The sequence below is a fragment of the Hypanus sabinus genome, chromosome X2 (genome assembly GCF_030144855.1).
Source record: "Hypanus sabinus isolate sHypSab1 chromosome X2, sHypSab1.hap1, whole genome shotgun sequence".
Lineage (NCBI taxonomy): Eukaryota > Metazoa > Chordata > Chondrichthyes > Myliobatiformes > Dasyatidae > Hypanus > Hypanus sabinus.
The window spans coordinates 8,895,465-8,913,077 of record NC_082739.1 but is presented as its reverse complement, the minus strand read 5'-3'; the positions used below and the strand labels follow the sequence as shown (position 1 = coordinate 8,913,077).

The 17,613-nt window shown below is 41.0% G+C and overlaps 1 protein-coding gene across 3 annotated transcripts in view; it reads right to left on the bottom strand.

Annotated features, from left to right (window-relative positions):
- The window catches only part of LOC132385131 (ubiquitin-associated and SH3 domain-containing protein B-like), a 208,917-nt gene that overhangs the window by 141,581 nt on the left and 49,723 nt on the right, over positions 1–17,613 (bottom strand). Inside the window, exon 1 of one of the 3 annotated variants that reach the window (XM_059956936.1) lies at positions 14,866–15,191. The exons of the other annotated variants lie outside the window; for them this stretch is intronic. Coding sequence (XP_059812919.1) covers positions 14,866–14,993 — 128 coding nt within the window. The 5' untranslated portion in view covers positions 14,994–15,191. Of the gene's footprint in view, positions 1–14,865; positions 15,192–17,613 lie in introns of those variants that run through there. 3 annotated transcript variants of the gene reach the window in all.

The window sequence follows — 17,613 nt, the reverse complement described above, 5'->3', positions numbered from 1 at the left end:
TCCCCCCCTTCTACTCAACTACGTAGAAGATACATTTCCCAGAAGTGGTAAACTTCTATACTTCCCCACTCTAGCTTGCTCTCTCACAACCTCTTGAAGGCTCTTCCTCTGGAATTCTGGGTTCAGAGGACAGAGCATTGCTCCAGTTCTAACCATCAAACCCTCCTGTAGACTTCAACTTCACTACACACCATCAATCCCTTACACTGACATTCCACACCAGTGGCTTTTTCCAGTAGACTCACCAATTAGTGAATTTTACAGAACTACACACAAATTTAAAACCCAAAATGAAATCCAACCAGTCGTGTTAGTGTTTATACAGCACACAGAAAGAAGTCTTAAATCACATTTACCCATCTTACTAGTTTAACAAAAATTTTAAAATTCATTCCATGTTCTTTTCTGATTCAGCTCTGGGCATTTGCGTATGTATGCGCAAACAAAGGGAGGCATTGCACACATGTTGAAGGCCACAAGAAATCACTTTATTAGAGTTATTTAAAGCATGCAATGCAAAAAGACTAATGATTACTGAAGTAGTCATAGAGTAAACAAAATACTTATCATCCACTTAATGAGCTGATCTGCACAATGCCAGAGAGAAACCACAGATCTGACAACCCCTCATGCAGTTCTCGCTCCCTCCCCCCACCACTCTTTCGACATCCTTGACCCTATCTCCAACTGTTAGCACTAGTCCTAGTCATAATCCAGCCTAAGATAAGAAATTCCCCGCTTTATACCCATTAAGCAGACCTTTTTTAATCTCCAACAACCTTTAGCCTCGACAAACAACTCAGAAATCAAGACAGCAGGTGTGTAAGGGGGAAAACATTCTTCACTGGTATCTAATCTTAAAAATGTGAGTTCAAAATAGAGATAAAGCAAAAAGAGGAATAATGAGATAACATGCCATTACCACCTTCCACACCAACACCATTTTGTCTTTCAAGCTTGCATTTTAATTAAGCGTATATCAAGGAGGAATCACATTTAACTCTTTCCTTACAAATCTTCAAACCAAGCAGCATCTAAAGCCCCTTAAATACAACTCAATGTGCAACTCATTCTAGTTATTCATTGCACTATATTCAAAAGGAAACTAAACTACCCTAATAAATTAGTCCTCGAAAATTTAATCCCCATCCAATGCTAATTTTTAAAAAATTACAAAAGTTAAACCAAAACAGACCATTTTAATTACATCCCATTAATTTCTCTTCCATACTTGACTCAGAAGTACCTGAAGCATCTCAGTGCTTCAAGCCACAAGGATAACTATGGAAGACTTTCAAATCACAGGACATCTAACCTTTGCATTTACAACTTCCTCGTGAATATTTGATGAAATTTCTATATTACCAGGCATCATTATACATGGTACTGTAGTCTGAAGGCCAGCCTTAATGGGTTATTGGAACCAGCACTATTGAGGGATGAGTTTTGACAGGTATTGTCAAACCATTAGCTATTCACTTATTCCAGCAACACACCCCTCAGGAGCAATCATCTGAATCTGAATTTCCAGCAGAAAGACTAGAACCACTCAAGTCTCTGAAATAAGAGACGATTTCCTCCTCTTCTGTGAAAGTACAGCTCTTGATTTTGTTTCAAACAGCAGAAGACAAACTGTTGCAGCAAGCACAGTCAACAATTCAGATACTGGCATAAATGGACTACCCATAAGAATTGACAATTGTGTCCATTTCCCCCCAAACCAGCCATTGCCATACAGAACATTCTGCACAAATTTAGTAAAGAGCAAGGAGGTTCTCTCTAGAGTTGAGACATCGCTCATCACTCCACGGGCATCACCAGAACTGACTGCCTGGTTACTTTTATCACTACGGCAGCTGGCCTCATGCATATCAGTTATGGGATTTCTGTGCTCAAAAAAGACAGCCCTTCAGAAGTACCCAATTAGTCATGAATGTTCATAAAGCAAGTTCCTGATTATTTTCCTCCAAGGACAAAATTCAAGAACACAGAGGCCTCACCTGAGGCCTCAAAGTGTAAAAAAAACCCTCAAAGTTTATCATGTTAACCTTGATGAAATGAAATTCAACCATTTCAAGTTGCTTACAACAAAGCTTGAGAAAATCTGTAGATGCTGGAAATCCAAAGTAACACAAAATGCTGGAAGAACTCCGTAGGTCAGGCAGCATATATGGAAATGAATAGATAGTCGATACTTCAGGCCCAGACCCTTCTTCAGGACTGGAAAAGAAGGGGGAAGACACCAGAATAAAAAGGTGGAGGATGGGAAAGAGGGTCCAGCTAGAAAGTGATTGGTGAAGGTAGACGGGTGGAAAAGGTAAAGGAGGGTCTCGGGCCAAAGTGTCAACTATTCATTTCCATAGATGCTGCCTAACCTGCCAAGTTCCTCCAGTATTTTGTGTGTGTTATAACAAATAATGTTATTTTTCCCCCCAGAATCTTTGAAGGGATCCACACTAATTACCTGTAATAAACTTTTAAAATATTTAAAAATTTAAACAATTGTCTTTATCTCCAAATTCATCGAGGCAATTTAAACCTAATGGAGGCAGGGAAAGCCAGAGCTTCCAAACACAACAAGAGTATTGCCATTTAAGATTTTGAAGGAGGTAGGAAGTCAGTGTTGGCTTTTGTTCTGTTTTCAAGCTCCTGGCCATTTTCTCACAGCAGGCCCACAGAAATTCAGAACTGGGGAGGGGAATGGATGGAGAAATCTGATACACAATATACAAACAGGATGCACAACTCTGAGCCTGAAAACAGCTCAATAGATTTCAAGGAAGTTGGTTCAGCCACGTCTATCCTGAACTAGCAAGATAGGTGGGTGGGAGCAAAAACAGAGAAAGGTAACCAGCTGAGAACACATTTTAAATGTCAGGTTTTCCACCAGACAAAATCCAAAAGAACCAAAGATAGCTTGGCATCAACTCATGTGTATTCATATCAGGATTAACATTTTAAAACATAAACTCTGAAAACATCCTCCTGGCTTTTCCACAATATCTCTGAACAAACAAACAAAATCTTCCCGAGCAGCCAGTAGTCCATTCCCAAGTGACTGCATTTCAAATGTATGGCTGAATAATATATTCTGGCAGTGTATTCCATTAAAGCAAATGTCATGAAGTCAAATTCCTTGCTGAAGGTCCACGAAAACATTTACTTTTCTATGGGGATTGCCCAAAAACAAATCCTGCAGCACCCTTGACATAATAAACTGTTTCAAGGACCTGCACGTAACTGTGAATGGAATTCAGGCCAAAAGATGAGATATTGAGACAGGTGGCCCTATACTTTGTCAAAAGGATGCGATGACACTGAAATAAATGTAAATGCCTCAGACTATCTCCAAGCAAGAATCCACAACACCAAACAGATGGTAAAGCTTGGCATAAATCTTGTTGCCTGAGTAATACATGAAATCCATCACCTGGGAGCTGAAGAGAGGGGGATGGTTACTGGGGATGAAGCCAACAGATTTCTCCCCATGTCACAGAACTGGAAAATGATGAACAGTGTCAACTGGAAAGCAGGTTCATTTGTCTTGATCAGGTGTCAGCCGTATGGTCCTGTTATCCCTTCTACCAGCTTTCAGTCCAAGAATTCTGGAAATCAACTTTTAATTCCCAACTGCTCCAGGAGTTGCTATTTGGCAATCCCATCTGTACTCACTTCACTTGCTTCAACTTATAAAATGAAATTTCTAAGAGTTAAAATTGCTGTACTTTCTCCAATACAAAACTCCATTTTATCACTCCAGCTTTTTGCAGTGATATATAGTGTAACAAAGAAAGTTATCTTCTCTTCCAAACCTCCAAATTTGAATAATGTTAATGTTCAGAAATATTCAAGTAACAATAGAACAATGATCTATTTACTTAACTTGTTATGACACTTTACAAAGTTATTCAACTTACTAATCCATTCTGGCTCTCAAAACAAGTTGTCTGTTCTGGCCTCTTTCCCTGTACCTCTGCAACTTATTCCCTTATTGACCAATCAACTGATTCTACTGCCGCTCCCAACACGAGATATAATCGGAGCCAATTTAACTACAGGTATATCTTTGGAACATGGAACAAAACTGGAGCACCCATACAGTCATTGGAAGAGCATACAAACTCCATATACACTCAGTGACTACGTTATTAGGTACATCTGCTTGTTAATGCAAATACCTGCCAATCATGTGGCAGCAACTCAATGCACAAAAGCATATCAACATAGTCAAGAGGTTCAGTTGTTGTTCAGACCAAACATCAGATTGAAACCCAAGTGACTCAGACCATGGAATAATTCTTTGTGCCAGACAGGAAGGCTTGAGTATCTCAGAAACTGACCTCCTGGGGTTTTCTTGCACAACAGTCTCTCGAGTTTACAGAGAATGGTGTGAAAAACACAAAAACATCCAGTAAGTGGCAGTTCTGTGAGCGAAAATGCCTAGTCAATGAGAGAGGTCAGTGAAGAATGGCCAGACTGGTTCAAGCTGACCGGAAGGTAAGAGATACTCAAATAATCACGTGTCACCACAATGGTGAGCAACAGAGCATCTCTGAATGAACAACACATCAAACCTTAAGCAAATGGGTTACAACAGCAAAAAAAGAGCATACCAGGTTCCACTTTTGTACCTAATAAAGTGTCCAACGAGTGTAGATAGGAGTACTTTATTTTCTTATTAAATATTTTTGTTTTCTTTGTCTTTGCTTTATGGAAAACTTCAGGATTAAATTACATTTAGGCAATAGTCTGAATGATAGTTGAGGTATGTATTCAGGTTTTTCTTTTAGCTACCATTCAGAATTTTAGATTTGTTTAGTTCTTGTGTTAGTCTGTGTATACATTTCCATTCCCCTCTTATTGAGAAACTGAGCCAACAAGTTTCAAGAAACCCAAGTATGTAAACAGAGTGCAACAAGTTTTGACAAAACACATTTTCATTGCATCATTTTTTAATCAGCAAAATTAAATATAGGTTTGCATTTATGTAGTGCCTTGGGAAACCACAGGACACCCATGAAGGTTAGTGAAGTAGCTGTCTAAGTTACTGTTGCAATATGGGAACGATTCCATTCCACTGCATTGCTTTAACATGTTTCACATTTCATCTCAAACTACTTTACAAGCAACGCCATACATTAGAAACACAAGCACCATGCAAAATGTAGCAGCGAGCTTGCACGCACCAAGATCCCACCAACAGAGATCCAGAGTATCACCTTTTAGTTGTGCAGAACAGGGAATAAATGATGGTTGGACACCTGAGGTAACACCTCAGCCTTTCTTTAAAACTAACAGAGTGAGGGATAAAGATGGGACTCCTCCAGTGGGCAGAGACACTTGAAGCTGTGTGTTAAACAAGCCAGAGAGTGAAAGTGATTGCAGAGCAACATCACCGATATTTCCTTTTTACAATCTCACCCTTCTTTGAGGGATACAAGGAGATCCAGGACTTTCAGAAGGTTCTGCCAACACCCCAGTCTTATCAACAGTGAAAAATGCAGCTACTAATTTATAGACTATTCTGATGGGGAGCCATTTTGATTCTGACTTAGATCTACACAACTGCTCACTAATTTATTGACTTAGCTGGCTCCAGAGTGTAAGTACCATCACAAAGAAGGCATGACAGTGCATCTACTTTCTTTTTAAATACACGTTTGTGCAGATTCAGCATAATGTGATAATCTTCTACAGATGCACAATGGACAGCATCCTGAATGGTCGTATCATGGCCTGGTATGGAAACACCAATGCCCAACAATGGAAAAGCCTACAAAATGTAGTGGATACTGCCTAGTCATCACAGGTAAAGCCCCCCTCACCACTGAGCACATCTATAAGGAGTACTGTTGCAGGACAGCAGCATTTAACATTGGGGACTGCACCATCATCCAGGCCACGCTCTCTTCTTGCTGCTGCCATCAGGAAAAGAGCACAGGAACCTTGGGTCCCACACCACCAGACTTAGGAACAGTTCTTAGCTCTCAACTGTCAGAAGCAGAGGGGATAACTTCACTCAGCTCAACGCTGAAATGACTCCACAACCTACAGACTCACTCTTAAGGACTCTACAACTCATGCTCTCAGTATTATTTACTTTTTTTTATTTGCACAGTATGTTGTCTTTTGCACATTGATTGTTTGTCAATAGGTTTTCATTGATTCTATGTCAATAGGTTTTAATTGATTCTATTCTATTTCTCTGTTCTACTGTGAATGCCTGAAAGAAAATAAATCTTAAAGTAGTAAATGGTGACATATACCTACTTTGATAACAAATTCACTTTAAATTTTGAGATAACAATATAATTGTCAGTAATGGAGTGACAGGGCATGCACTATTAGCAGCATCAGAGGAGCAAAAACAAACATTGGCAAGAGTTACTGAAACACAGAGGCAAGGCCATGGTATAAGGGTTTAAATCTGTTCCCTTTTAATATAAAACACTTTCTTAATGCAATTGTGAACCATCAGTTTGAATGCAATAAGTCTAAAAGATGCATACATCCAAATACTGCTCATTAGAGGCTTTTCATTTTCATTTTTCATTCTACCTATCCTGGAGGCAAATGGTGTCACCATGGTCACCATTTGCCTCCAGAATATGTGGAATAAAAACACAGCAGGTAATGTAGCCTATTACCCAGCAGGTATTAAATAGCAGACTGCTTAATGCTCACCTATATCCTTGTCATATTCTTCCTTATTCTACTAAAGGCAATTATGTCATAATTATATCAATAATAATTTAATTTAAAAACAAATGCAACAGTCAATTGAAAAATCATTGTACTTCAATCTCACCAGTAAAGCATCATCATATTATGTCTTTAATAAAGAAAGCCATTCCAGTTTTTATGAGTGTGGTAATCAAATATTAGACAGCCACATATGCAGATTTTAACAGAAAACTCAAAGAACACTTAGCAGGTCAGACAGAATCCGTGAAAAGGGAAACAGTTATTGTTTTAAGGTCAGCCCTTAAACATTAAATGTTGCTCTTTTCACAAACACTGCCTGATCTGAGTATTTCCTGCATTTTCTGTTTTTAAATTCAGATTTCCAATATTGACAGCTTTGGGTTTTCATTAATATATTTTAAGCACAAATGACCAAATGTGTCACTCCTCAGCTACATATTAAGATCATAAGATATAGGAGCAGAATCAGGCCATTTGGCCCATCGAGTCTGCTCCGCCATTTCATCATGGCTGATCCACTTCCCACTCAGCCCCAATCTCATGTCTTCTCCACGTATCCCTTCATGTCCTAATCTATCATCTTCTGCCTTATATATACACCCCATGACTTAGTCTCCACAGCTGTCTGTGGCAATGAATTCTACAGATTCATCAATTTCTGCCTAAAGAAATCCAATCTCATCTGTTCTAAAAGGACATCCCTCTATTCTGAGGCTGTATCCTCTGATCTTCGACTTCCTCTCCACATCCACTCTATCAAGGCCCTTCAATATTCCTTAGGTCTTAATGAGATTCCCCCCCTCCCCCATTCTTCTGAGTGCTAGTGAGTACAGGCCAAGAACCATCAAACACTCCTCATATGATAAGCCTTTCAATCCTCGAATAACTTTTGTAAAAAGCCTTTGAACCCTCTCCAATGTCAGCACATCCTTTATAAGACAAGGGGCCCAAACCTGGTCTCAGTACTCCAAGTGAGGCCTCACCAGTGCCTTATAAAGCCTCACCATTATAGCCTTGCTTTTATATTCTCGGCCTCTTGAAATGAATGTAAAATTACATTTACCTTCCTCACCACAGACTCAACCTGCAAATTAACCTTTAGGAAATCCTGCACGAGGACTGCCAATTCCCTTTGCACCTCAGATTTTTGAATTTTCTCCCCATTTAGAAAATAGTCTATGCTTTCATTTCTTTGCCCTACATGCATGACCATACACTTCCCAACACAGTATTCCATCTGCCGCTTCTTTGTCCATTCTCCTAATCTGTCCAAGTCCTTCTGTAGTCTCTAAGCTTCCTCAAAACTACCTGCCCCTCCACCTAACTTCACATCACCTGTAAATTCGGCTACAAAGAAACCAGTTTAAAGGGGGAACAATAGGGAAAGAGGTTTCAGAAGAAAATTCCAGAGCATGGGCCGTGGAGGACACTGCCAGCAGTGGTGCAGAGATTGGCAAAGAGGAAGAGAGCAATAGAGAACTAAGTTGAGAGACTTAGCATGATGATAATTTAAAAAGAGGCAATGGTAACCATAGAACAAATTAGCACAGAGGCGATGGGTGAAAGGGACGCAGTGCAAGACCAAGGAATTGATGGTGGACTTCAGGAAGGGGCAGTCTGGAGAATACACAGCAGTTCTCACTGAGGTTTCAGCAGCGGAAAGGGCAAACAGCTTCTAATTCCTGGGTATCAGCATCTCTCAGGATCTATCCCGAGCCCAACATATCGATGCAACCATGAAGGAGGCACACCAGCAGCCAAGATCCTTGCAAATTTCTACAGCTGTACAGTGAGGAGCATTGTGACTGGTACAGGGCTGCCAAAGCTCTGGATCCACTGACTCACAAGAGGCCACAGAGGGTTGTAAACTCAGCCAGTTCCATCATGGGCATCCTTAAAAGGCAGTGCCAAGAAGGTGGCTTCTATCATGAGGGAGTCTCACCATCTGGGACATGCTGTCTTCTCAGTACTACCATCAGGGAGGAGATACAGAACCACACTCAATGTTTCAGGAACAGATTCTTCCCCTCTGCCATCAGATCTCTGAACAGTCCAGAACACTACCTCACTATTCCTCTTTTGTAACTAATAGTGATCTTTATGTCTTACACTGTACTACCGCTGCTCAAAACAACACGTTTTCACGAAGTACGCCAGTGATAATAAACCTGATTCTGGTTTGGGCAGCTGAATTTTGGATTGCCACATGAAATGCACAGGATAGGAAAGGCATGGGTGAGAATTTCAGAAGTCAATGAGATGGGACATTAGGCAGACTCAGTTTCAAATAATATTTTAAAAGCTGTTGTTTTGAAACTGGGAAGTGCAGAAAAGCTCTGATGTCAGAACCTTGGAAACAGGATATCCCCCGTCCAGGGGCCGCCCCAGCCAGCTGTCCCACTGCGCACCACCTTTTCTCACTTATAACTACAACTTTACAAAATTTTACATAAACAGACACCTCCTGCCCCAACAGTTTATTCATTGCCCCTTACAGAAATCAGCACTCAAAATAATTCAATTGCTTTTTAAGGCTCTCTCTCCATGAAACAATACTTTATGAGCTGGGAATGTTTTTTTTAAAAATGTATGTTAATACAAAATAAAGTGATAGAACATAAAACAATAAAGCACAGGAAAAAGCCCTTCAGCTCACAAGGTCTGTGCCAACCAGATGCGATAACATGGGGGTATTTCAAAAACAAACTAAAATTTAAACAGCTTGTAGACTTTGGAATCATGGTGACAAATAGGGATGGGAGGAAAGATTCAACAGCAGAAGCAAATGTGGATTGCAAAATGTTGGGAATAAAATGGGTAATGTATTCACAGCAGTGGATAGACAAGAACTAAACAAGGCTGGTAACAAGCACAAGATTATTAAAATAAATAAGAATTGTGGAGCAGAAACATTTAAGAAAGGAAAGGTTGGGAGGTCAGAAATAAAGAAAGGCCTGTATGATGTTAACCAGAGACATCAAATATAAAAAAAAGGAGAAACTGCCGAGCCAAGAGAGCGTGAACTGGTAGATTTCTCTGCCTGTGGAAGGCTACCTTATTAAATCTATTTAATGCACAGTTAGAAAGATAGTTGCATAGCAAGGCAATTAAGGGTGATAGGGAAAAGATAGGCAAGGCACCGATTTCTGAGACAGATCGATTTTTTAAAACATAGTTACATATTTACACAAGACAATTAAGATAGCTAAATAGATTTTTGCATAGCAGGGTAATTAAAGGTCATGGGGAAAAGACAGGCAAGAGAAAGATACATTTTTGAAGACAAACAGAATTTTAAGACACAGTTTTTTGCCCAAGTCATAATTAAGACAGTGAAGAATTATGAAAGCAGCATCCATCATCAGAGACCCCCACCACCCAGGACACGCTCACTTCTTGCTGCTGCCATCAGGAAGGCGATACCAGAGCCTCAGGACTCTCACCACCCGGTTCAGGAACATTTGTTATCCCTCAACCATCAGGCTCTTGAACCAGAGGGAAAACTTCATTTGCCCCATTACTGAACTGTTCCCACAGTCCATAGACTCACTTTCAAGGACTCGTCATCTCATATTCTTGATATTTAACAATTATTTGTCATTATTTCCTTTTTTTCTTTTGTATTTATTTGCACAGCTTGTCTTTTGCACATTGATCCTGTTGGGTGTGGTCTCTCCTTGATTCTATTGTGTTTCTTGTACTTAATGTGAATGCCCGCAGTAAGCTGAATCTCAGAAGTATATGGTGAAATATACAGTATTCACTTTGAACGGTTAGATAGATTTTTAGATAGCAGGGCAGTTAAAGGTTATGGAGAAATGGCAAGTAGGTAGTCCCAAGTACACAGCCAGGTCAGCCATCTTATTGAATGGCAGAGCACAACAGGCCTTAGTGCTAACTCCAGTGCCCATTTCTAATGCTTTTATATAAATGTTACAACTGAAATTGGAGGTAGCACAGGGGTCAAGGGAAGAAGAAAGTACACATCAGCTTCACTCCGATAAGCTTCTGTTGAGAGAAAATGAAGAGACTATTGAGGAAGAGAATGAGATTTTCATTATGCTTTCAACAAAATAATGACCTTCTGAATCAGCTTTATTTTTTATGATTTGCACCTTATTCCAGATGTCCCCATCCCAGAAATAGTTTCTCTGCATCCACTGCATTGAATCACTGTGATCTGAGGTGTTTAAATCAATCTTTGCTACGTTTTCAGAAAGGAAAGGAATTTAACCATCCTCCAACTTCATTCTTAAACTTTTGAATTCATTTCATTCTGATGGATTGACAGTGTTTCCCACCTCAGACACTCAGCACCCACCAAGGTCAATGTCCTTCACTTTAAGTTCTGGTTAAATAAACCAAGCATGTTAGACTAGACAGGGAATGACAGGGTTAATGGCCTTGATGGCTCTGGGTCTGTACTCGTTGGAGTTTAGAAGAACAAATGGAGGGGGGGGGGGAATCTCATTGAAACCTATTGAATATTTAAAGGTCTAGATAGAGTCGACATGGAGAGGATGTGTAGTGGACCAGAGGGTACAGTCTTAAGAGTACAAGGACGTCGCTTTAGAACAGAGATGAAGAGGAATTTCTTTAGCCAGAAGGTGGAGAATCTGTGAAATTCATTGCCACTGATGGTTGTGGAGGCCAAGTCATTGGGTATTTGAGATGAGCATCAAAAGTCTCAGGGAGAAGGCAGGAGAATAGAGTTGAGAGGGATAATCAATCAATCATGAAGGAATGGTGGAGCAGACTCAATGGACCAACCTAATTCTTCTCCAATGTCTGATGGTCTTTTAGAGAGGAATCCGTGCACCTCTGTACAATCAAATTCCTTTTTCCTTATTCCACGCCCCCCCCCATCCCACTTAAAACACTTCACTACTATTTTGTACCAAGAGACAATGGGGATCATTAACATCAGTTTCTCGGATTCAGAGCAACCAAGAAGTTAAGTAAAAATGGATGTGTTAATATTCCTCTCCCATTTCTGGCTCAAAGCAACTGTTCCACAAAAATGACAGAACACTTTGGACAATTGGCCTCATTGCTCATTCATTGGTTGGTTACACTGCATTCACAACATCCTCCAGTTCGACGTCAGATACCAAATGTTTGTAAAATTATGCCCTTTAATTTTGAGTTGGTTATATGTAGCTTTGGACTTGACATTGTAGGAGTCTGATGGCATTCACACTGCAAGTTAAACAAGGCTGAGGTACATTTGTTGCAACTAATCTGCAATCAGCTACCAGAGCATGTATTAAGAATATTAATGCACTCTCAGAGAAACTGCAATGCCACTGGGATCTCAAAGGCCTACGAAAATGTGGTCCACGAAATGCAAGCTACTTAATTTGCAGAAAGCACCCAGCAGGGCACAATTATAGATTTTACCCAGATAACCTTGAGCTATCACTTGGAAAACAGAATTCCGAGCCGTTTGATGCCGGGATGTAGTAGTACATGACAGAAGGGCACAGGGAGCAGTTTCCAGAGATGCATTAACTGGAGGACAGCACTGGCTTTAAGTGCAATTCTTTCAATAGTGCTTTGAGCCAGTTAACCCTAATACACTTCTCTCAGACAGTAAATGGCAGCACTCCCATTTATGTTGCGCATTTCCCGACTTCAGGTCCCAAAGCACCTTTCAGCCCGTGAAGTATTTCTGAAATAGAGTTCCTGCTGTGGGAAGCCATTTGTGCACAGCAAGATCCCAGTGGCTGCGGTGTGTTATTAACTAGACCTGGTGAAATGATGCTGGTTCATTTATAAATATTGTACAGGTTCCTAGGGAGTTCCCTGGCACTACCTCCAAAAAAAAAGGATAAAACATTCAACAACTGTAAGCGAAGCCGTGGTTTTAAAGATGGTGGCAGGGTCAGTGATACCCTCACTGAGCACTGTGCTGGTGCTTTAATTCAGATTGTGCTTTCATACCTGTAATGGTAAGAGCACTACCCACTTTACAAAAGCACGTGTACCCTGTGATCTTCCACGGTCGGCAGAGACCACTGCAGTTTTTCTGTGAAGTGGAGGCTGAGTGACATGGAGCAGGGAATGAAAGACAAGAATTAAATGCAGGCAAACCATGAGGCAAAATTGAACTGCGTGAACCCTACCCAGCAGAACCAGCAACTTCAGGGCTTACTAAACTCTTTTGGAATGAGCCTTCTTGCTTCCTGTTGTAGTTGTGCCAATACACTAAATAATAATGTATGAACTCAGTCAAATATCGAGATAATCCTCTGGTGATAATATAGAAATCTGAAAGGTCCATTGAGCTGGTATCAAGTATCAAACCATTCCCACTACTCACTGCACATACCTTCCATTAAAAGAAAGCACAAAGTGAAAATCCAAGGTTGTGAAATGGATGCAAGTTTTTAATATCTCCTCATGCATATCGGTGGGTTCAGTTTATTCATGATAAACATACATGGAAAGAAAAGTGCAATCTCAGACACAAATATGTTGGGTGAACTGCATAAAATAAACAAAATGATTTCACAAAACTTTACAGCATAGGAGACTCTTCAGACTGTTATCCACACACTGGCTTTTTGAAACAGTACTTTATTAGTCTCACTCATGAGCTTCACTCCTCCACTCTACATTGTCCTCTTCAGCTATTAAAAGAATTGAGGGGTGTGTGCTAAGTGCAGGAAAGTGTTGCTGAGGTGCAAGATCAGCCATGATCTTACTGAATGGGGAAATCACGTACTAAGGCCCAAATAACCTTTTGTTGCTTGCCTCTGATGCTCCAAGATAGACAAGTCACCTCAAAAATTACAACTAAATCCTCACCCATCACCATCACAGGATAAAAACCACCAGCTCATTTCACATATCTCTATGGGAGCTTGCTGTGTAAATATTAGCAACTGCCTTTGCTACATTACATCAGGGACTACATTTCAAAAAAAAAACTTCACTGGCCACTTTGTTCTGGGATGCCCCCAGGTTGTGAGGGGCAACTGTAAAAATGCAGGTTTATTTGATCATCCCAATTGTGTGAAAATGCCTCTCATCTCCCACCATTTCTTGTGCTAGTTACCCTCAATCTGCCTCCGTCAGTCACCGCTCTTTCCCCAGAATATGAAACAGCTTAGTAACCCCTTTAAAACTTTGGTTGTGGACCTGCGGGTGGACAACCAAAAGTGTCCACCGTTCTGAAGGCCACTTTGAAAGCCAGTACTCGGGGAACTAATGCAAGATTTTGTTTTGTGTGGGATAAAGAAATGACGTAGGATTCAAATAATTCAAATAAAGCTGTTTAATAAAATTTGCATTGTTAACTTTGGAACTGATATGACTAATTATGGGTTCATTGTCCTACCGTGAAACGAAAAAAAAGACTCCACAAGGTTATTGCATCAGAAATACCTGGTTAGCTGGGAATAAAGCTTTGCTGCAATCACCTTTTTTAAAAAGCTGTTTTGAGATGGAAAGAAAGAGTGTTACGTTGGCCACGGCATTCCTGTACATTGCAGATGCAGCTCGCTATATTGCGAATAAAACTCACGTGTCAGTTTGGGGGCGGGGAAGAGAAGGCATAATCATATATTACTTGATTAAAAACAATTAACACCATTCAAATAGCCTTGAATAAAATAAACGGAATGCGTGGGTAAGCGGAGAATCAGTAAAATAGACCCACCCGAATCTAAAAGCAGATAAAATTGATAGTGCGCTCCAGTAACAATCCTTCTCCAACGTTACAAAACCACTCACAAGGGTCAAGGAGACCCACCACCGAAATTACAACGTAGCTACTCCCACCGCTCTAAACTAGCCGAGACAAACTCCCATCTTCCTGTCTGAAGGCCATACTTTCCTTTTATTGCCATAATATTGTGCCCGTAGAGAGGGGAGCTGTTGCCTACTTAAACCATTTCCCCCCTCTCGAAAACGGGTGGGTGGAGGGAAGCGACCGCGAAACGTAACAGTAATTTCTCCTTGCATTTTTAAGCATTTTCCTGCATTTTAAGCAGGGTTTAAATCTCTAGGCCATGTGACAAACTCCTCAGTAAAGGTTTATGACTGAAATAAAATATTACGCTTAGAAACACAGCGCCATTGAGATACAGTAATAGCTCGGAGCAAATACGAAACAAAGGCAGAGAGATAAAATGTATATAAACTCGTCCAACTTACGCCCTCGCTTTAGGGAATCCCATTGATAAAAAGACCTCCAGAGTTGACCCATGTTTGACGGTCATAGGCCGGTTCTGGCGATTCTTTCGGGGCACAACTTTACTGTACATCTCTTCTTTGGTAGCCATGGTTTGTGCGTGTGCGATTAAAGTGACATTATTCTAATCAAGAGTCCTGGCGTGTGCGTATATCATGCAGAAAGCGTCTCACACACAGGCACAGCACAAGAGCGTCAGGGAAGGGCAGCCCGAATACAAGGCGTCTAAATCACCAGGCAATATTCACTTTAACCGCACGACCATCGGAAGTGTGACTGTGGCCTTAAAATGTTATATATTTTTTCCAGACTGCAGGAGAGGGAGGAGCATTTGCAACGAAATTGTGTCATTCAACCGACCACACTCTTCAGTAACTGGTTAATTTATGAATGAGTCGGGCGAGCTCAGCGATCGGCTGCCCCGCCCTCCCTTTCCCTTTTACGGAGCGGCCGACCTTCACTGCCGGATCTGCTGCTAAAAAGTTCAGAAGCATTAATTGCTCATCAATCGACTGTCGGCTAATATTTGTCATAAGGAAATGTATTTATTTATTTTCGAAATAACTCCGTAGCGTCAGATTATGAGCCAGTAACCGCGGCTGGGTGTGATCCAGGCTGGCACTCCGGTGCTGTACTGAAGTGCGGCTGTCTTGTCAGAGGTGCCGTTTCTTCCATAAAATGTTAGCCCCGGAAATATACTGCGTAGTGGTGGTAGCTGTGTGTTGTGCCCATCCCTTTATAGCCCGTTTAGTTTTGCTGATGATTAGTTTCCACAGCGCCAATTGTGGGATCTTGTTGTGCATAGTTTGGCAGCCGCAATTCCTATTTTACAATAGTCCTCCATTATCTGTTAAAGCACTATTTCTTCAGCCAGAGGGTGACGAAACTGTGGAATTTATTACCACAGATGGCTGTGGAGGCCAAGTCATTGCGTAAATTTAAAGTGGAGGTTGATAGATTCTTGGTTAGTCGGGACATCAAAAGTTAAGGTGAGAATTCCGGAGAATGGGGTTGAGAGGGATAAGAAATCAGCCATGATGGAACGGTGGAGCAGACTCGATGGGCCAAGTGGCCTAATTCTGTTCCGGTATCTTATGGTCTTATTAAGAAAGGGAGATAAAGGTGCTATAGTAATGCAAGACTTCCTCATTCTGGTCTTTGTTGTGGTTGAATTGAAGCATGGGTTTGATACTAAACTCATAAAGGCAGAGGTGGAGAATGCTTTGTTTACAATGTATCAACATTTTGTGGATTTGGGGAGGTCCCAGGTGGCTGGAAAACCACAATGACTATGCATGAAGGCATAGTTACACTCAGTGGTCTGCACTGGACAGGCCACATCATTCTCATGCCCAATACCACACTTTGGAAACACTTTGTTCCAAGCTCCATCATGGGAAGAAGTTAGCAAGCCACAGAGGGAAGGATCTGAGGATGTGTTCAAAGCCTCCTTAAAGAAATGCAACATGCTGGCTGACTCCAGTGAACCTCTGGTCTTTAGGCACTGCAGCTGCAGATGGAGCATTGAGGACCCTAAGGCCAGCCATTAAGATTTGGTATTGATATTCTTGAGGTGGAGAAATTTCTTTTGCCAGCTGGTGGTGAATTTGTGAAATTCATTGCCACAGACAACTGTGGATGTCAAGTCATTGGGTATATTTAAAACAGAGGTTGATAGTTTCTTGATTAGTCAGGGTGTCAAAGGTTAAGCAGAGAAGGGGTCTGAACTATTTCTAATCTACACTCAGTGACCACTTTATTATTACCCCCTGTACCTAATAAAGTGGTCACTGAGTGTATGTTCATGGTCTTCTGCTGCTGTAGCCCATCCTCTGCAAGGTTTGACGTGTTGTGCATTCAGAGATGCTCCTCTGCACACCACTGTTGCTACTTGAGTTTCTGTCGTCTTTCTAGCAACCACTCTGGCCATTCTTCTCTGACCCCTCTCATTAACGAGGCATTTTTGCCCATAGAACTGCCGCTCACTGGATTTTTTTTCACAGCATTCTCTGTAAACTCTAGAGATTAGTGTCTGAAAATTCCAGGAAATCAGCAGTTTCTGAGATACTCAGAGCACCACATCTGGCACCAACAATCATTCCACAAAGTCACTTAGATCACATTTCTCCTCTATTCTGATGTTTGGTCTGAACAACAAATGAACCTCTTGATCATGCCTGCATACTTTTATCCACTGAGTTGCTGCCACATGACCCAGGACACGATAACCAGGTTTGGGCAATGTCAACATGAGACAGAAGGAAGCCATTTTTCCTCCTTCTATGTCATCCATGCCAGTTCCACATAGTCCAATCTCCAACTCATTCCTTCCCTTGGCAATTTATTCTCTCTCACATATCCATCAACTCTTTATTGATTTCCTTTTAGTCAGTTACCAACACTAATGAAATGCAGCTTGTGAAGTTACCATCACGTCTGTGGAATGTGGGAGAAGACCAAAGTTTGAGGCAGAAACCCATTTGGTCACAGAGGGAACATGTAAACACCTGAGGTCAGGTTTGAATCTGGGCTGCTGGAGTAAGCACTTTATTTTCTCTGAATTAATTACCTGTTTGGCCTTGGATCAGTTAACTTTGCATTCAGAGCTTAGAGTACAAGGATTCCCACTGATGGGAGAGTTGAACCTCATGCAAGAGTCTACAGATGCTGGAATCTAAAGCAAAATACTGGAGCCCCTTGAATGGAAAAGC